The sequence below is a fragment of the Thermobia domestica genome, chromosome 2, assembly GCF_964235325.1.
Source record: "Thermobia domestica chromosome 2, izTheDome1.hap1.1, whole genome shotgun sequence".
NCBI classification, from domain to species: domain Eukaryota; kingdom Metazoa; phylum Arthropoda; class Insecta; order Zygentoma; family Lepismatidae; genus Thermobia; species Thermobia domestica.
The window spans coordinates 250816164-250833655 of NC_137455.1; the positions used below are offsets into that span (position 1 = coordinate 250816164).

The 17492-nt window shown below is 34.3% G+C and overlaps 1 protein-coding gene across 2 annotated transcripts in view; it reads right to left on the reverse strand.

Annotated features, from left to right (window-relative positions):
- Positions 1–2888: 2888 nt before the first annotated feature.
- Positions 2889–17492, reverse strand: part of LOC145678447 (uncharacterized) — a 132093-nt gene continuing 117489 nt past the window's right edge. For both annotated transcript variants that reach the window (XM_081748583.1, XM_081748582.1), the window contains exons 5-6: positions 16623–16814; positions 2889–3277 (exon numbers count right to left, since the gene is read on the reverse strand). In XM_081748583.1, the coding sequence (XP_081604709.1) occupies positions 3144–3277; positions 16623–16814 (326 nt within the window). In that variant the 3' untranslated portion in view covers positions 2889–3143. The remainder of the gene's footprint in view (positions 3278–16622; positions 16815–17492) is intronic.

The window sequence follows — 17492 nt, forward strand, 5'->3', positions numbered from 1 at the left end:
TGTATAATAATAATAATAATAATAATAATAATAATAATAATAATAATAATAATAATAATAATAATAATAATAATAATAATAATTTCAAATACTAACTTTTATTTTAACATTCATTTCAAGAATTTGAATTCATTACTATCATTATTATTATACATACCACTTATAGTATTATGTTAGGATTTTTTCTTATCATAAAAGATTAGTACACTAATTAAAAATCCTATCATATTGAGGTGTATGAGACGAACACAAAACACACACAAATAAAACATTTCACTTTCACTATACATTTTATTACATTTGATATTACGTTGTTTAGTATACATGAAAAAACAAATCAATTTTCTTCTTTATGAAGAGACGTTCACTTCATTGATACTCTCCGAAGGTTGAGTATCGGTTTCCCCCCACCATGGCTGTGTCTGTAACACTATCAAATAAATCAGCCATAATTGAATCTATGAGTTTTTGTTTGCAAAATACTTTCATTTCCGATTTTAATCTATCACCATCAGTGTTCACATCACTGTTCTTATCAAGAGAGACACTTGGAAAATTAATGTTCATACCATTAATAATACTCTGTTCATCTACACAGGTATGGATTCCGGCAAGTCCTCTGCATGTAAGACACTGCGATTGTATATGATTGCGAATAGTATCTGTACACAAGTCAAAATATTCACGTAGCACAACAATACAAACTTAATCTTTTTCACAGCATGTTCAATACACGGTAATATTTCCAAGAAATAAAGCCAATCACTTGAAGTTAAGTACACAGTGTTTCGAGGAACATGAAGTGTTCCTTTCTTCTCTAACATCACTAATTTTTCACCCATTAGTTTTCGCACCACCAGTTCGTTTTTTCGGCCAAGAGATTTTGTAAATGTAATTTCCACTTGAGAATTTAAATAGTCCGTAACAAACGGGGTCAAATGTAAAAGTTTCTCCCACTCAGCCACATTTAACTCAACTCCAAACACAAGTCCTTTGCCAACACGAATTACTGGTTCAAATGTATCACTATCCAAACCAATACAAATTATTTGGTTTTCATTGAATTAAGTCCATATTCAACATTTAACAAGTATTCTTTCTTGGTGTCCATAGTTGATGCACAAGCACTCAGAGACATGTTACTCCAGTAGCTGGTCAACACAGAATAACGACACTATGCATACAGATGACTGCACATGCTTGAAGACCGTGGGCGAAGAGGAAAATTCATGTTTCATCTTGTTTGTACATGCCACCATACACTTACGATGAGTATACCAGTTCAGTAAATTCAAGATCGTGCATGTTACACCCAGATACATTAAACAGACATTTCCACTTTGTAAATACGTTAATAATGCACCATTATCTGCTTCCAATTTTTCAGTACAACGTCCTGGTAAAATCACTTTTTCGCCTCCTTCAAATGTCATACATGCCTTCCTACCATATACCGTTGTAATTATCTCACAGTTTACAATACAAAATGATACTCCAATCTCCAAATCTCGCATTTTTGTAAAGGGTACCATTGATGGCTTATTAAGCTTATCTAATAAACTCATTGACGATGACATCTTTAAATTTTGACGTTTCTTCCTTTGCAACAGCTGCTAACAAAATGATCTACACAAGCACATACGTTCCGCTTACGCTCTTCGCGGGAGAGGTGGGGCGTGGGGGATCCAAATTAGCTATCCAATACAAGACGACTAGAAAAAGAAGACGAAAAGGCATGTTTTCTCATGAACCTATAGCTGGTGGTAGCCCTAAAAGGCTGTGAGCCTAACAACTAAAGGCCTGTTGAAACTTGCCTTCGAATTCTCCAATACTATGAGCTTCTTTCCGTTCTTAACTTTGCAACAGGGGGCCTTGGGGGGTTGAGGGATTCAAATAACTAGCCAATACACAACGAGAAGATGATGAAGAGGAAAAGGCATGTTTCATCTTGATTCTACAGCCGGTAGGCGTCCAAGAGTATGAACATACGTATACCAGCTTAGCAACAACGCCCACGGCACGTTCCCGTGGGAAAAAAAATCGAATTCTAGGAAAACAAGATAATTTTTTGCTGACTCAGCCGTCTATCCAGTGTCTATTCTACTAAAATCGCCCAAATGTCATAATGTGGTGCGGCATGATACTCACGAAAGTTGTGGGTCCATACATCATGCGGTACGTATGAATGCAGAACGGTACACTGCTATGTTTGAAGATATGTTCACGATATTGTATGCACATGGGACAATTACAACGACTTAATCTTTATACAAGATGGGGTCCCGCATGTACTGTTCGTTCGTGGCTGGATACTCATTTTTCACTATGCTTCTTTTGGGACATCGTTACCCCCTTGAATGGCTAATAATAAATTGTGACCCCTAACGCCCTACGACTTCTTCTGGGAATGGGCGAAAGAGGAAATCTATCACACGGAACCAAAAGCTCTAAATGAATTGGAGAAGCGAATTTGCCAAGTTTTTGAGATGTACTGCTGGAGTATCTGCAGAAGTCTGTTGCAAACATCGTAAACTGTTTATAAAAAGCTGTAGATTATGGTACTATGTTGAATTTGAGCAATGCATAACAAGACTACTACTGTAAGGAACAAATTGCTTTTTGTTTTATGAAAATTGGTAAAGTATTAAAAAGTTACAAACTATTTTCAATAGGGAGTTAATTCCAGTCCACCTTATTTCCAAATTTTATTCCTGGTTGAGGTACTCGAAAGTAACGAAATACACAATTTTTAATCCACTATATGTGTCTAGAATTTTGTTTATTTTAAAAAGTCGAATCATACATCAAGTCTGACAGAATTAACGACGGTTGTCTTAATTTTTCTAAAGCAACCATCACAATGGTTATAGCTAGGAAATAAACATTAATAAAGAACACAATTTTAAAAATATTTATTACATTACCTCTTGTGAACATTTTTAACTTTTTAAGCCTTAATTTATGATTACAGTTTCGAATAGAACTCAAGAAAAAATCTGAAATTCGAAAATATAGAGTACATAAATTGTATGATTAGTAGGCTCCACTTTCTATCGGAAACAAATATAAGGAAGATGATTGTAGTAGTTTATACAATTTGTTACATCAGTTAGCTTTCATTGTCTCCCAGAAAATTGTCTCTCTCAGAACTTAGGAGGAGGAGGGGGATTTAATAATTCGAATTTCTTAACAGTTCGACCCAATTCACTTATCTTATCTTTGTATTCGCTCACTACATTCATCCTGTCACCAGCGTTTGATAAACTTGGAGGACCATCTAAAAGAAAAAGAGAAACATTACCCAATTTCAAAATAATTTATTTTGTGTTAGTTCTATGCCACGCTTATGTCATAAGTATTATACCAGAAGGTATCATTTAGGAAAAGTGAATTAAGCAAATGAAATTAACACCAGTACACTAATTTGCCATACAGTAAAGGTACGATTGTGTACTTTAAAATTAATATATAGGTGTATAAAACAGTCTTGACTTAGATGTCCTACTAGTAATAGAAAACATGGGAGACACATTGAAGAGAAATAAATTGCCCTAAGCTTCCCAGTAAAGACCTGATTCTCTCTAGGAATGGAAACTATAATTTTGAGTAGTAAGTAAATTACTTTCAAACATCTCTAAAGCGCTACAGCAGGTCTACTCAACAATACAAAAAGAACAATAGTCGTCACGAAAGATCAAATATAACCATAGCATGTAAAGTATCCAATAAGGAAGGTTATATGTGAATATGAGTGGTGGAGATATATTTATACGAACTTCTTGTATTTAGTGAACTGTGGGAAAATGATGCACTCTGAACGTGATTCAAATATTATGTGCAATATTTTCTCTTGAATATTCTTTCTTTCTTTTCATGAATAAAAATATTTAAAAAATAGACTATGAAATAAGGCTTGTAAATCTAATATCCTATATCTTTTGTGAAGCAGATTTAGAATGGTTGTGAATTGCTATAAATATTTAATTATATCTGAACAACTGCTAAATTTGTATTTGAATATGCGTGGGAGGGAAAATTACGAGTTGAAATTATTATATACACATTTTTTGCCAACTCCACTTCGTTTGCGTGCACAGTAAAAAAAAAAATGCACAATGATTGGCTGCTTCTCCATAAATGACCAAACGACTAAGGGCGGAGTTTATGCATCAATAATTTGCTAACCTTTTCGAAGACATCAAGACTAGTTACTTTGATTTGTCTTTTTTAAACTTATTTTTGAAAGCATTGTTTTGGCTTGAATAAATCTAACTATGGAAAGTTTATTTTCTGTTATGTACACCAAAAATCTAATTTGGAACTCTATAATCTCCGACTACCTGCTAGAAATATATTTCTTGCTTACTGAACCACAAGATCCCATCCACTTTGGAAGGAACGGAGGACTCTCTTATTTGCTGGACATGGTTCTATCTGTCAATATTGTAACAGTGGATGACCAACATCCAGTAATGGTATTCCAATCGGATCACATATCACTTAGAATTTACGATTGCACTATGTACTCATGTATTATCGATTCAGCTATCGACAGTTAAAGAAACGAACTTCAACTCACTTTGCTGCACTGCAAGTCTGGCAGACATGGTGGACCTACGTCAACTAGTAAACATATCGGCCGAGATAGATTCAGCACTGATGTCTCTCACTGCGTCCATACAGACAGGCATCCAGCTATCTTCAACAATCTAACAATTACATTCAGCATAACAGGATGCAACTGACCTTAGAACAACGGTACTGATCTACTTGAAACGCTTGGTAGTTCAGTCATCATCCTAGATACAATATATTGTGGAAGTCTTTGATGACCAGATTGAAGAAAGATCTCCTCGAGATCCAGTCAAAAATTAAACAACGATATTAAAGAAATGAAAGTACCATCCAGGGACTTCTGCCGCCTCGTCCGTTCCTCGAACCGAACAGAAATTGTTACTGAAATGCAACCCATCAGAATCAAACAGAAACTAGTTTACACTTCAGAGGACCAGGCCGAACTTTTTTTCTGATTATTATTGCAAGTTGTGTTCACTGAAAATCCAACTCAAGCGGTTGCAGACACACAGGGAACAGTGGACTGAAGCCTTACATCCATACAACAGCAGAGACCTATCCTCACAGTCGAACCATGGCAACTCCTAGGTAAATCCAGAGGATCTGAGGCTTGAAACTCTCAGAGCAGCAGGTCCAGACAGGATCCCCGTTGGTTCTGAAGCATGCCCTCTGTAAAGTACTAGTTCTTCTGTGCAAAATCAAGAATGCCATTTTCACTATAGATCATTTCGCAGTGGCCTGGAGGGAGATCATTCAACACTCATTGTAAAGAAAGGAGCAGCATGGATGGACTTGAAGAACTCCAGGCCAATAAGCCTACTATTTCATGTCAGCAAGATAATACAGAGCAATTTCAATGCACGTAGAGAATAATTTGATAGATTCTGGACAGGTAGCACAGCACTATAGCTCATTTATATCTCAGACCAAATCACGTACCATTTTAATGAAGGGATAGCCCCAGGAATCGTGAGCTACATCGACAAACATATGCAACTGAACTTCCAAATGGAGTAAGACTGTAACTACTTCTGTTTGCTTCTGCTGACGTTGAAACAACCAAAAGTAGATTGCTGTTTAGCAGTGGCGGCCGGTGGATTGTGATTTCGGGTGTTGCAGTACGAGCGATAAGAGACAGAAGATATATAGTTGACTCACTGACTAATCAGCATAACTTTATATGCAAATGCTATGTGACATGTTAAATTAAATAAAATTCTGTTTTTAAAAAAATAAAAAATGCAGAACATTTTATCCGATTAATCACCTTAATTAATTAGTAAGTTCATTCTCCTCTCTTTGATTGGAGCAAATCTGTCTAATACATGCTGGTTGAACTCTGGTATCCTTATTGTCAGGTCTTTTTCGATGGAAAGCATAACCAATGGTGATAACCTTTCTTGGGACATTCAATTCCTTGAAAGTGTCAATTCTTTCTCATGTGGAAAAAAAACTTTTCATCTTTTGCTGACGCCATAGGTACTGTTAATATTAATTTCAAAGCTTTGTAGATTCACTAAATATTTTTCTAGATTATTGCGAATGATTCATTCTAGCAAACTCAGTCCTTGACAGTGATCCGAATTCCTCTTCAGCGTTGACTGAAGAGAGTTCGTAGCAGAGATTAGTGTTATAAAAAAAATGTACATTGAACACAATTTATTCACAGTTTATCCAGGAAAATTTAAAATAAGTTGAGGAAATGTATCTGGTGCAAACAACACTACTGCATAAGATATCCTGTAAATTTAAACTGGATTTTTTTTCGAACACTCTCCTGAATTGCCTTTGCTTGTTTTGTCTAAGCCTTAATTGCAAATTTTTCCTCAGTTGAAAGCTGGTCAATGTGTTTTGTAAGTTATTTACAGAAGTCATGGTATAGAATTCATTCAGAATTTGTAGGTTATTTACAGAATTAAAGCACACACAATAAAATTAAACCTAATAATTAAAAACCAAAACAGCTGATACAAAATAGGTACTGGTATATGAATTCCAAATGTCACATATTCATACATCAACACACACACATGTGCGTAAAAGAAAAAAACTACATTCCAAATCATCCATCTTGGTTGTTACGCAATGCACGATGAACACAATATACTTCCACATGAGGCGAAACAATGCCTACCAATATTATATGTTATGGAAAGGAAACCTCGAAACTCGCCAGATGAAGGATCAGCATGTAACAGAAGCCATAAATCAAAGAACATCAAAACAAACAGAACTGCCAGTTCTACACCTAGAAATGTTAACTGGTAGGGGTCCAAAGTATTTGAGGGAGGTCCAATACGTCTACATAATATGGAACCTGTCTTATATTGCACCCGAAAAGACGATAAGTAATTCTTACTTACTGTCACCTATATTTTTAGAAAAAAATGATAGAACGATTATTTTTATAAGAAAAGAAGAATACATGATGAAGCGTAAAATAAAATATTTAGCCTACATCAATCGTTTCTGTGTTAGAAAAGTATAGTTTATTAAGAAAGTCTACAAATGTTAGTCAAGTTTCGAAATTTTTGGGAGGCCCGGACCCGGTGGACCACCTCGTGGCTACGCCCCCTGAGCATTGCTAATTAGTCCCAAATTAATGTGGCGTTCCCCATCATACAGTTTTATGTGGAAATTACCAAGAGTATAAAATATACTTATTTTAGAAAAGAAATATGTTTATACTAAAATATTATCCACAGAGGAGGGGGGAGCGATTCTACATACTGACTTATTAATATTTGATTCACAAATTACTGTAGAAGAAGCCTTCATTATCAATATAAGCTAAGAATTAACTTGTAAATGTGGGTCTACTTTCATTTGTTTTCTCCTCTACTAGATATTTTCTTTCTTATTTTGTAATTTTACAATCACTTTTTTTTAATTGTCATTATATTGATTTGCTTCAGTATGGTCTCGTAATTTAAAAATCTGAATGCATAAAAACAAATTCCATTTGTTAATTGCTAGTGGAAGAAAATTCAGTAATCTTACTTAGCTTAAAAAAACCTTCTCGTTCACTGGAAATCGTGTGTTGCAGAAGCACTGCAACGACCAGTCCCTTTAACTTCTGAGATAGGGAAAAGGAGACTTAACATTTGCTCCAATTCCCGCGCTGAAGGAATCTGGTCGTTGCATGCTCGCTGCAACACAATGTAAATTAGAGACTCTATGCCGGATTATTTTTCGCTTTTTAAAATGGATTAACGGAACTGACAGTTACAGAAGTAAAAAATAAGTTATTTAAAGTGTATATATGCAAGTATTAAAAAGTATTTTTTTCCGTTCTTTACTACTATTGATAATAATATTTTTTCTTGAAATACTTTGGTCGTTGCGCAACGCTGCAACATTTACATTAGCCGCCACTGCTGTTTAGATTTAGGTTCGTATGGATAGATCTAAGTTTCGTCCCCTGTAACGGTGTAGTACACCAAATTTGATTTACGTCTATTGAATTTCTTGAGCATTTCTTACAATAATCAACACGAACCTGTGTTTGAGTTTTGGCCAAGTGTGTGAGAATCAATAGCTTGAAAGTTTCCATATATTAAGGTGACTATGTAAAATTGTATGTATTGCTTTCATGTCAATGCTCAAGTATGTCTGAATTTCATGGTATATCACATGTTGGCTTCTCAACATTTCATACGCAGCGTCAACGATACTGGAAATAACAGATATGGATGGACGACCTTCACGACATTTGTTACGAAGAGATGTGCGACCCCACTGAAATTCGAAAAACCAATTACACAAATCCTATTGAATGATGGTGCTTCGTTCCCAAAAGATATACGAAGTCGCTTCATTCATTGTTTTCATGTTAAATTACATTTAAAATCATTGTCCGAAAGTATTCGCGAGTAATTTTCAGTTCTTATATAAAACTATTTCTTCAACTGCTGTGGAAAATAAACGAATAGGCTTAAACAAAGAATTAAAGATAATGTAAACATATAAAAGTCTATTCTTCCGAAACTTATAATAGTGGAATACTATGTCTCTGCTAGTAGTTTACAGAAACTTATCCAGCAGCCTCCCTGTGTCAAATAATTAAATTTAGCAAAAAATTCGTATTATTTTACTTATAACACATATTAAATCATGTAATAATTATTATAATGTCACTCCTTATTTAAATCAACCGCACCCTTCTTTATATTTTGAATGCATACCGCTCAAGAACCTTAATTAATCATTTGGAACATCTCCTTCAATAGAAATTTTCATGCAATTGTACGATAACGAATATACAAGTCGATTTTTTATTGGTCTCATTCGATTTATTATGTTAAAAGATCTTTCAACGGTAGCTGTTGGTACAGACTTAGTTATGCACTATTTAGTTCGACTCAGAATATATTTTAATGTTAACACTCTTATTTGCTAAGAATTTCAAGGATTTTTTATCATGTAAATGAGCATCGATGTCATGAATATACTGACAAAGATTCAGATATCTGATTCTTTTATCAGCTAAATAGATTAAAAGTTTCAGACAAGGGACACAAGAAGATTAATCATACTGCGTCTCTGACAAATGTTCTCTCCATCTTAAGTATTACTATTTGTGTAAATTTTAGAAACGTTTTCAAACATTTTTCTTTTCCTAAATGATCTTTTCCTACAACAAACTTAAGTTTTTCTTTTTTTAATTTTCAATGTATTCGTAACTTTCGCTTAGTGTTTTGGTGCTCTCGATTTCAAACGTAAAATTGTACTTGAAATGAGTTGCGGTAACATTGGTAACTGACAGTCCTTTTGCAAACACTTGCTTAAATAACACACATATCCCATTATCTTTACCATTAGCCAAAAGATTCAAAGAAAGATAGACTTTTGCGTTTACAGAACTCCACCAGCCAATAAATTAACCTAAGATCTGTGTCATCCTGATGTAAATGTTCACAAGTCATCATTATTCATTCATAACATTTCTTAATGATAGATAAGCTGGTATAATGAATTATCCAACAAATATATATCGATTCTGGAATTTTCAATGGGGATTGTTTTAAATATTATACAAAGTATTCTATTTTTTCGAGATTGATGAAACAATTTGGCATGTCTTTTGCAACGTAAAAACATTCTTCTCATGCAAATCAATTGATTCCTTCTGTTTATGACTGCAAGCGATAAACAATGAGTTTTGCACTGATTTATCCGAAATTCTCTTATAAAATATTACCTGAGAAGTTGGAAAACCCATCGAAACTACAAGCAACACGATTGTTCATAGATAAACCTCGTTTATTTATTTCATTTTCTAAAGCAGTTTGCAATGATTTTTAAGAGTTCACAAATTTTGCCATTGTCAGTTACCTATCTTAACTACATGGAAAGTGCAGATTCATGGCAATATTTGTAGATTCATAAGTCATTAAAGCGAAAGATGTTCTCATAAATTTAATAATAAATGCATCGTCAAACTCTTCTCCCATATATTGTAACATTTTATAAACTGTAACTTTTCTGAAACAAATTACTCGATTACTGCTTATGAAACCAATTGCTTAAATCAATGGCACAGTACCATTAAATTGCTAATAATTTGCTCATATTTTGTAGAATGAGCTTCCTGCCTTTTAACTATAAGACATACATCCATAACTATAACTTTCATGACTTCCGTGTTCTCATTTATTTATTACGCTCTTTGAATGATTAGTGTTGCTCACAAGCAGAGATAATTCGATTCTTCTCTCAAAACCGAAACAAGAAGTGCATTTTCAAATTCAAGACGATGGTAGAAACGTGCCAACACGATAAAATTTCTCGATTCTCGTAAGCAACACTAGTTCAAACAAATTTTAGACCTCAAACACTGATTTAGTGTTTCCTATTATTACTGTTATGATTCCTAGTATAAAAATTACAGATTGATAAAGTGCTTCTACGGATATAATGGAGAGCACGCGCAAGTCACTACACAATATATTCCAATAAGAAATATGGTTTAACTGTTGTTATATCACACACCCCACGAACCACTCATGACGCGAAAGAATACTGACAACTTCTATATGGAATCAACAACAAGCACAGCATACATTCTGTACAGTCAACATCAAAAGTATCTCCTTCAAGACTGCTATAGCTCCATAAGGTCGGGCCAGTACTTTTGCTAGTATCGCAAACGCCTGGACAGATACAACTCTACTTAATCTAACATTTAAACCAGGAGACGATACTTCGTGAGCATGTGGAGTACTGAAACAGATTTTTGCTGTGAAATTGACGCACGAAGAAATTTCTCCATTCTAACGTAAGATTATCTCTATCATTTGGAGTGTATTGCCCAATGAGTTCTATACATCAATGATGTAATTCTTTGGGCATTGTAATTCTCTATTTTTGGATTTACTCCAATTCCCCGTCATTCTAGTCATTCGAACATTTCTTTCCTTCTCCACAGGAGAAGATCTTTCTTATCACACTAAGTATGGATTGAAATTGAAACATGTCAATAAGTTCTGGTCTTCGGGGAATCAAACCTGGGCCGCCTTGGTAAAACACCAATACGTTATCCACTTATTTACCGATCACTTACTCAAGGTTGCTCAAACATTGTTAGCTAGTTGAAAATCTTTTATTTAGTTTAGACGAGTCACTATGGCCTGTGTGGAGTTACGATTATTAGTTGAGTTGATTAAGTTACTTCACCAAATGTTATTGCTTCGGTAATTGTTATCATCATTCTTTTATAGCTTTATTATTATTAACGGTCATTTTAGCTCCATAATTTTAGAGCCAATCTGTTTTACACCGTTTATTGTGACGTAAAAGAAAATATGGCTTATGGCAAAAATGCATTTATATATTACAAAAGATATAACTTTAAGTATTTGCCGCAAACTCAATCATATCTGATTGTAAAGCAATCCTAGTGTGGAACAGAAAACCACTTGACACGCAACACAGTTGAAAGTCCCCGCTGGTCTAGTGGCTAACACATGCACCTTTGGTGTACGGGATCCCGGGTTCGATTCTCGGTGGGAGAGCCTTTGGAATTTTAACTGTCCTCGATGTTTCTGTATTCGTGTCTGTCGTTCTAGGTTCCTGGTAAAAGCGACTTTAACAAGTAAAAATCATGTGTTTGTGTGTTCAAGGCATGAAAATATGTATTTTTTGTTTTTCCTTACCTACCCAAGGCTGAGAACATTTCTTTGAATAACTTATTTCAATTCTTTCCTTTTAAAATTCGATTAAGAAATAATATTATATGAATAGTAAATGTAAAATGCCATCGCTGAAAAACAAGGTATTAAGTTTCTTCAGTATTCTATTATTATTTTCTCATGCGCAACGCATCAGAGTTCGGTTCTGGATAAGAATTCATGTGGTTCGAATTTCACGTTTTGACACAGTCTCAGATAGGTTCGCTTCTGAAAGGGACGCTAAATTCTAATTAATGAACTATTATCCTCTAACTAGTAACTCGAAACATAAAATCATTTTGCAATGTTTTCTGAATAAATAGAACAGTTCATTTGGTTCTTGTTACACAATTTGAAATTGTAAAATCATAACTTTTGTGGAAATGAATGAAGAACTATTTACACTGTCCTTATAACTGCCGCATGCAATACCGATTTCAGCGAGAGGGATGTGCATAGCTCGAATTAAAACACGAGTACTGTTTTGTTTGGACTGTAATGTTCACTGTTAATAAAAATAGTGTTGAAATGGGCATTACATTTCAATTATTTCATTAATCGATTAACACAGTAACAAACATGGCACAATACATCGTAGAAGAATAATAGTAACACCGACTATAGTACATTAGGATTTAGTAATATCAAGTTATCTAAATGATATTGAGCATTTGGAAGTCAAAATTGAGAGGACATTTATTATAATTTGAAAATAACATTATAAAACCAAATATGCACCATTTTATTTGATGATCTTGTGTCATTGTTCTGGCAACACCATAATCCCTATTATAGAACTTCTGTAGTTTCTAGGGACTACTTTTAAGTTACAAAACATAGGTTAATAGTTGATTAATTAGAGTTTAGCGTCCATTTCAGCAGCAAGCCTATGTGAAACGTGGACCCACAACTAGATATTAGATTCCAACCACATGAACTCTTACCGAGAATTGAATCCTGGTTCCCTACGCTTGACAGGATAATAATAGAAACTGAAGATACTTAATACCTCCAATTTTTCATCACAAACTTAGCCATGTCTGAGTGACAAAATCTATTGTGGAGTCTATATGTATTGGGAGTCCGATATGGTTTAGGGAGTCAGATTCCCTATAGTGTAGGGAGTCCGATATACATAAAGTTTAAAACAAATTTAGGCAGTAATAAATGTTTTGTAACGTTCTTTTAAATTCATCCACTGCTCGTTTGAAAACTATTAATACCTTTTGTGCATTATATGTTAGTTCTCCAGCTTTTGCTTCCTCGCTATTCCCACAATGATTCGTTTTGGATTTTTGCTATGTTGTTTCTCGCAGAAACAATATCTGTAGTCTACTAAGAAGTAAGTCTCAGGTTAGACTATCCGTGAAGCATTTCTTGTGAAAATGGTAAGTAACGGTAAGCAGTAATTAATCCCATGCACCCTTCCCGAAATTTGAAGGGGTCAGCTAACTTACCAATTGCCAAAATTGAGAGGGGGTTGTCCTAGGTACCCCTGGGCCAGAGACGTAGGAGAACAAAAGTTGGATCAAGTGATCCTCATATTACTAATAAATATCAGACTTTTTAATTATTTTAAAGAAGTTTTCGCAGACCAATCCATAAATATCGGAAGTCTTATAGAACAGGTATGTCCGTCAGTCAGTCTGTCAACAAGTAACACAGCAAAAACGGTAAGAAACATCAAGAAGCGGGTTTTCTGGAATTGATTCTACGTTTCAAGTACATGTTCCATTTCATCCGTTATCCTTGTATTGAAACCATAAGTGGTAGAAATTAAAAAATTCCGGTTTCAACGTTGATCGCAATAGAACAAACACGGCAACAGACAGCGACAAGTGATTTCTAAAAAAAAATATGGCATTGTAATATTGGAGCACTGAAATCGTGAAAAATAGAAACTTAGTACTGCTTCCGTTCAATATTGATCTCCATAAAGTAAAAACGGTAAGTCAGAACGAAAATCGGGTATTATAAACTGATTTACCATCTCGAAAATATACCATCTTTACCCGCATATCTATATGTCAAACCGGATGTAGTAGAACTTTTCTACTACTCCCGGTTTCAAAGTTGATTTCCTAGAGCAAAAACGATTAGAGATAGCATAAAGTAGCTTTCTGTAATCGATTAAACGTCCGAAGAATATGTTCAATTTCCGACTTTATTCTTCTATTGCAATCTGAAGTTTTAGAATTCTACTACCATCTCCAGCTTGAATATTAATTTTCATATAGCAGAAACGGTAAAACATTGCAAGAAATGGCTTTCTGATGTTGCTTTAGCGTTCCAAGATTAGTTCGACCTCTGACTTTATTCCTGTATTGCAACTGGAAGTTCTAGATCTACTACAACCAGTTTGAATATTGAATTCATATCGTTTGGAAACCTACCATAGTATCAGGAAGTGAAAGAAAACTCACTCGTTTAATTAAGAGAGAGAGAGTTAATTGATTTCTTTATTATTGACTGAGTTCAGTTCGAAATAGAAAGGATTCTAGAAAAGTCTGTAGAACATATGCACTATTTTCTACCAAAATCGAATTATTTTTACGATAAATATTGTGGGATATATTTAGTGTTGACAACAAGACGAGAAGCACAGTTTCAAATTCGAGATGAGATGGGAAAAATGGGAAACGAGACAAGAATCGAGACTAGAAATTACTCGAGTTTTGTGAGCAATACTGTGTCAAGTTTCAGCTTTCAAATATTCTTTCAGTGTTACACGATTCATAGTATCAAATATGTAAATTTGATAGATATTGGTTGTACGAATAGAATGAAGAGCAGTGTTCAAAGATACAATATACTCTAATAATAAATATGGTTGAACTGTTGTTTTTTCACACCCTTCGTTGACTTATTGTGACTCCGAAGGTATCTGATAACTTGTAGATTAAATTAAGAAAGAAAGCAGGACATAAATTAAAAAAAGAAAACAGACGAAATAATTTTCTAGGTGAGACGTGAGGAGAAAAGTTTTCACAAAGACGAAATGTTCACAAAAACTCGTGATAAGAAATGAGAAAATTTTCGTTTTCGTCTCATGGGTAACACTAGACGTATTTCTTAAATTGCAGGGCCAGGGAGAGCGATAATTTCATTCCCTCATTCTAGACTGATTCTAAGCCCAAATATTGGGATTTTAGCTCCCAAGCTCAGAAACATATATCACATATTCCACCAAACTGAATATGTGTTTACGAAAGTAATTGTGAAACATGTGCCTTCAATGAAGCCGAATATAAATCCACTTTCTTTTTTATTGAATTTCACTTCATATAGTGGGAATAATTTCCAAGCCTTAAGAAAACAATTATGTGCCACTGTTTTAAATTCTAATATAATTTTTATGGAAATTATTGTTGAACATATTTTTAAAATTGTAACGGGGACGGAGGATACGAATTCATTCTTATATTCTTTATAGACAGTACAGTGATTGACAAGCCTAAAATAAAATATACGTTATATTGTATTGAAATCGAATGATTTTGGTGAAAGTTAGTATTTTTTCATTCACACCAGGCAAACGCCGGGATGGTACCTAACATAAAGGTCTCGGGCAGCTTCCGTCCCCATTCCTTTCTTCCTTATCCATTTACCTAGTTAGTGTGATCGCCAAGGGATATCATCCCTCATACGTGAAGGTTTAAAATAGTTATCGATGCCGAGAGTCCAGAAATACAATTCCTAATTCCTAATTGCTTTATATGTAAATGTGTAATCTTCCATCATAGGGTGAATTATTCTTGTGAATTGCAATATCCAATAAAACAGCTATTTCTGAATGTTCAAACACATACCACATTACATTAAAATCAGATAAGTTTTATGAGAGTTATCGTGGAGCAGACAGACAGAAACACAAATGCCAGTTGAGTCGAATTGAAGAAGTTCATTACTAACGCTTCAATAAGGGCTATGGAGTTACGGGTTAGGATATCCTAAAACCCCATTTATGATAAATGGAAACAGTTTTCCAGCTTCCGGCAAATACTTTTTTTACTTGAATGATATTCATGGAACTTCCATTTGTATCGGGATAAGTTGATGCATGGAATTTTGATTTCTAAACAGAAAAGGGAACTTTTCAGAGCACTGAAATTCTTTGTCCTTTGTGTGACACTCATTGTAGTTGCTGAACGTTGACAACAGCACTATAAATGGAAGTTGTCAAACAGTTTTAAATATGGTAGGTGTGTAAGGATTGTTGACGATCACACAATTTGTGCCAGTAATCAGCTTTTGGACTTATTTTTAAGTATGCAAAAGTGAATCATAGGGAGTTCAATCTCACAAGTTCATATATTTCGAGATGTTTGTGTACACATCTTAATATGGTAAATGCTTAGTTTTACATAAGATTTTACTTAAATTGGGTTTAAGCTCAAAAACCATTGAGTACGCCACTGTTATATGAGTAGTCCAGTTCCAAAACGACTCTTGTTGATTTACAGAAAATTCCAGAAAACTTAGAAAAATATATGATCTGCATTTTTGTAGAACAGGGAATGTGAACTTCAGTGGGTTCACGTGCAAATCTTGAACATCCTCAAATATTTCCAGTTCTACAAAACGCATCGATTCTACAGTTTTCCTCGGATTTCTGGGATTTTCTGTAAATGGACTAGAGCCCTTTTCGAAATGGACGGCTCAGATACAAATGGTCATGTGAACTAGGCTCAAACGCAAATGTTACTAAAGATGAAGAATAATAACAATAAGTAATAACTCAAAGTATAAAATAGAAGTAAAACTTAAATAATGTGATGGGCTAAAAGAGTATTTTCCTCTAAATATTTCTGGCGCTGACCCATGGTCCACTGTTGAGAATCATGACATTGCTACAAGTTCTTTAAAAATTTCCCATACCTGGTGGTCCTATAAGAGGAGGTGGATACTTCCTCGTGGATTTCGTTTTAGCTGGGTCTAGCTCTTCATCAATACATTTGCATGGATCAACTAGTTTAGTTTTAGGCTTTTTAGACTTTCGTTTCATCTCCGGAGGTACCTTGAATCCACATGCTTCCATCAGTTCGCGATAATCGTCGGATGGATATTCACCTACGGGAATAAAATAATTATTAAATGCGTTTAGAGCAGATCAGATTTTTTTTTGTCATATTTTCAACATTAGTACCAGAGAATAATTAGAATAATTAATGTAACTTTCAAACTTATTTCAAAATTAGGGTAAGAAAGAGCTATGAACAAAATTTTATGATTAATTAACAAGTCCGTCTCATATAGCCTCGCTGCTGAAAGAAACGTTAAAGTCAAAATCAACTCATAATTAAGAAGTGTTATTTACTTTACCAAGCTATAATTCTAACCTTGGAACACAATAACTTTAACCTTAAAATAAAATAAAATGCAGTTTCGTCTAATCAGACTTTACTTGTTCACTTCTTTAAAAAGATATATTTTAAGTTTAGGATTGCAATGGAACTGCGGATAGTTTTAGATTTCTATACTCTTATTGACTAATAAATTCTCAAGCACCTACAGCACCAGCTGGCAAGAGTCCAGACTCAATTTACAACTTCTGCATATCGATTTTGACTCAAAATATACGCACCCAAAGATAATCTTTTTTTCAAATCATTAAATATGTTAAACGTGCCAATGTTGATCAAATTGTCTATATCGTCAAGTTAAAAGATCGTAATTTTTGCACTTAGTTGAGAAACAAGAGATCTCACGAGATCGTCATGACTACTCAGGGTCTGGCGCAACAACACA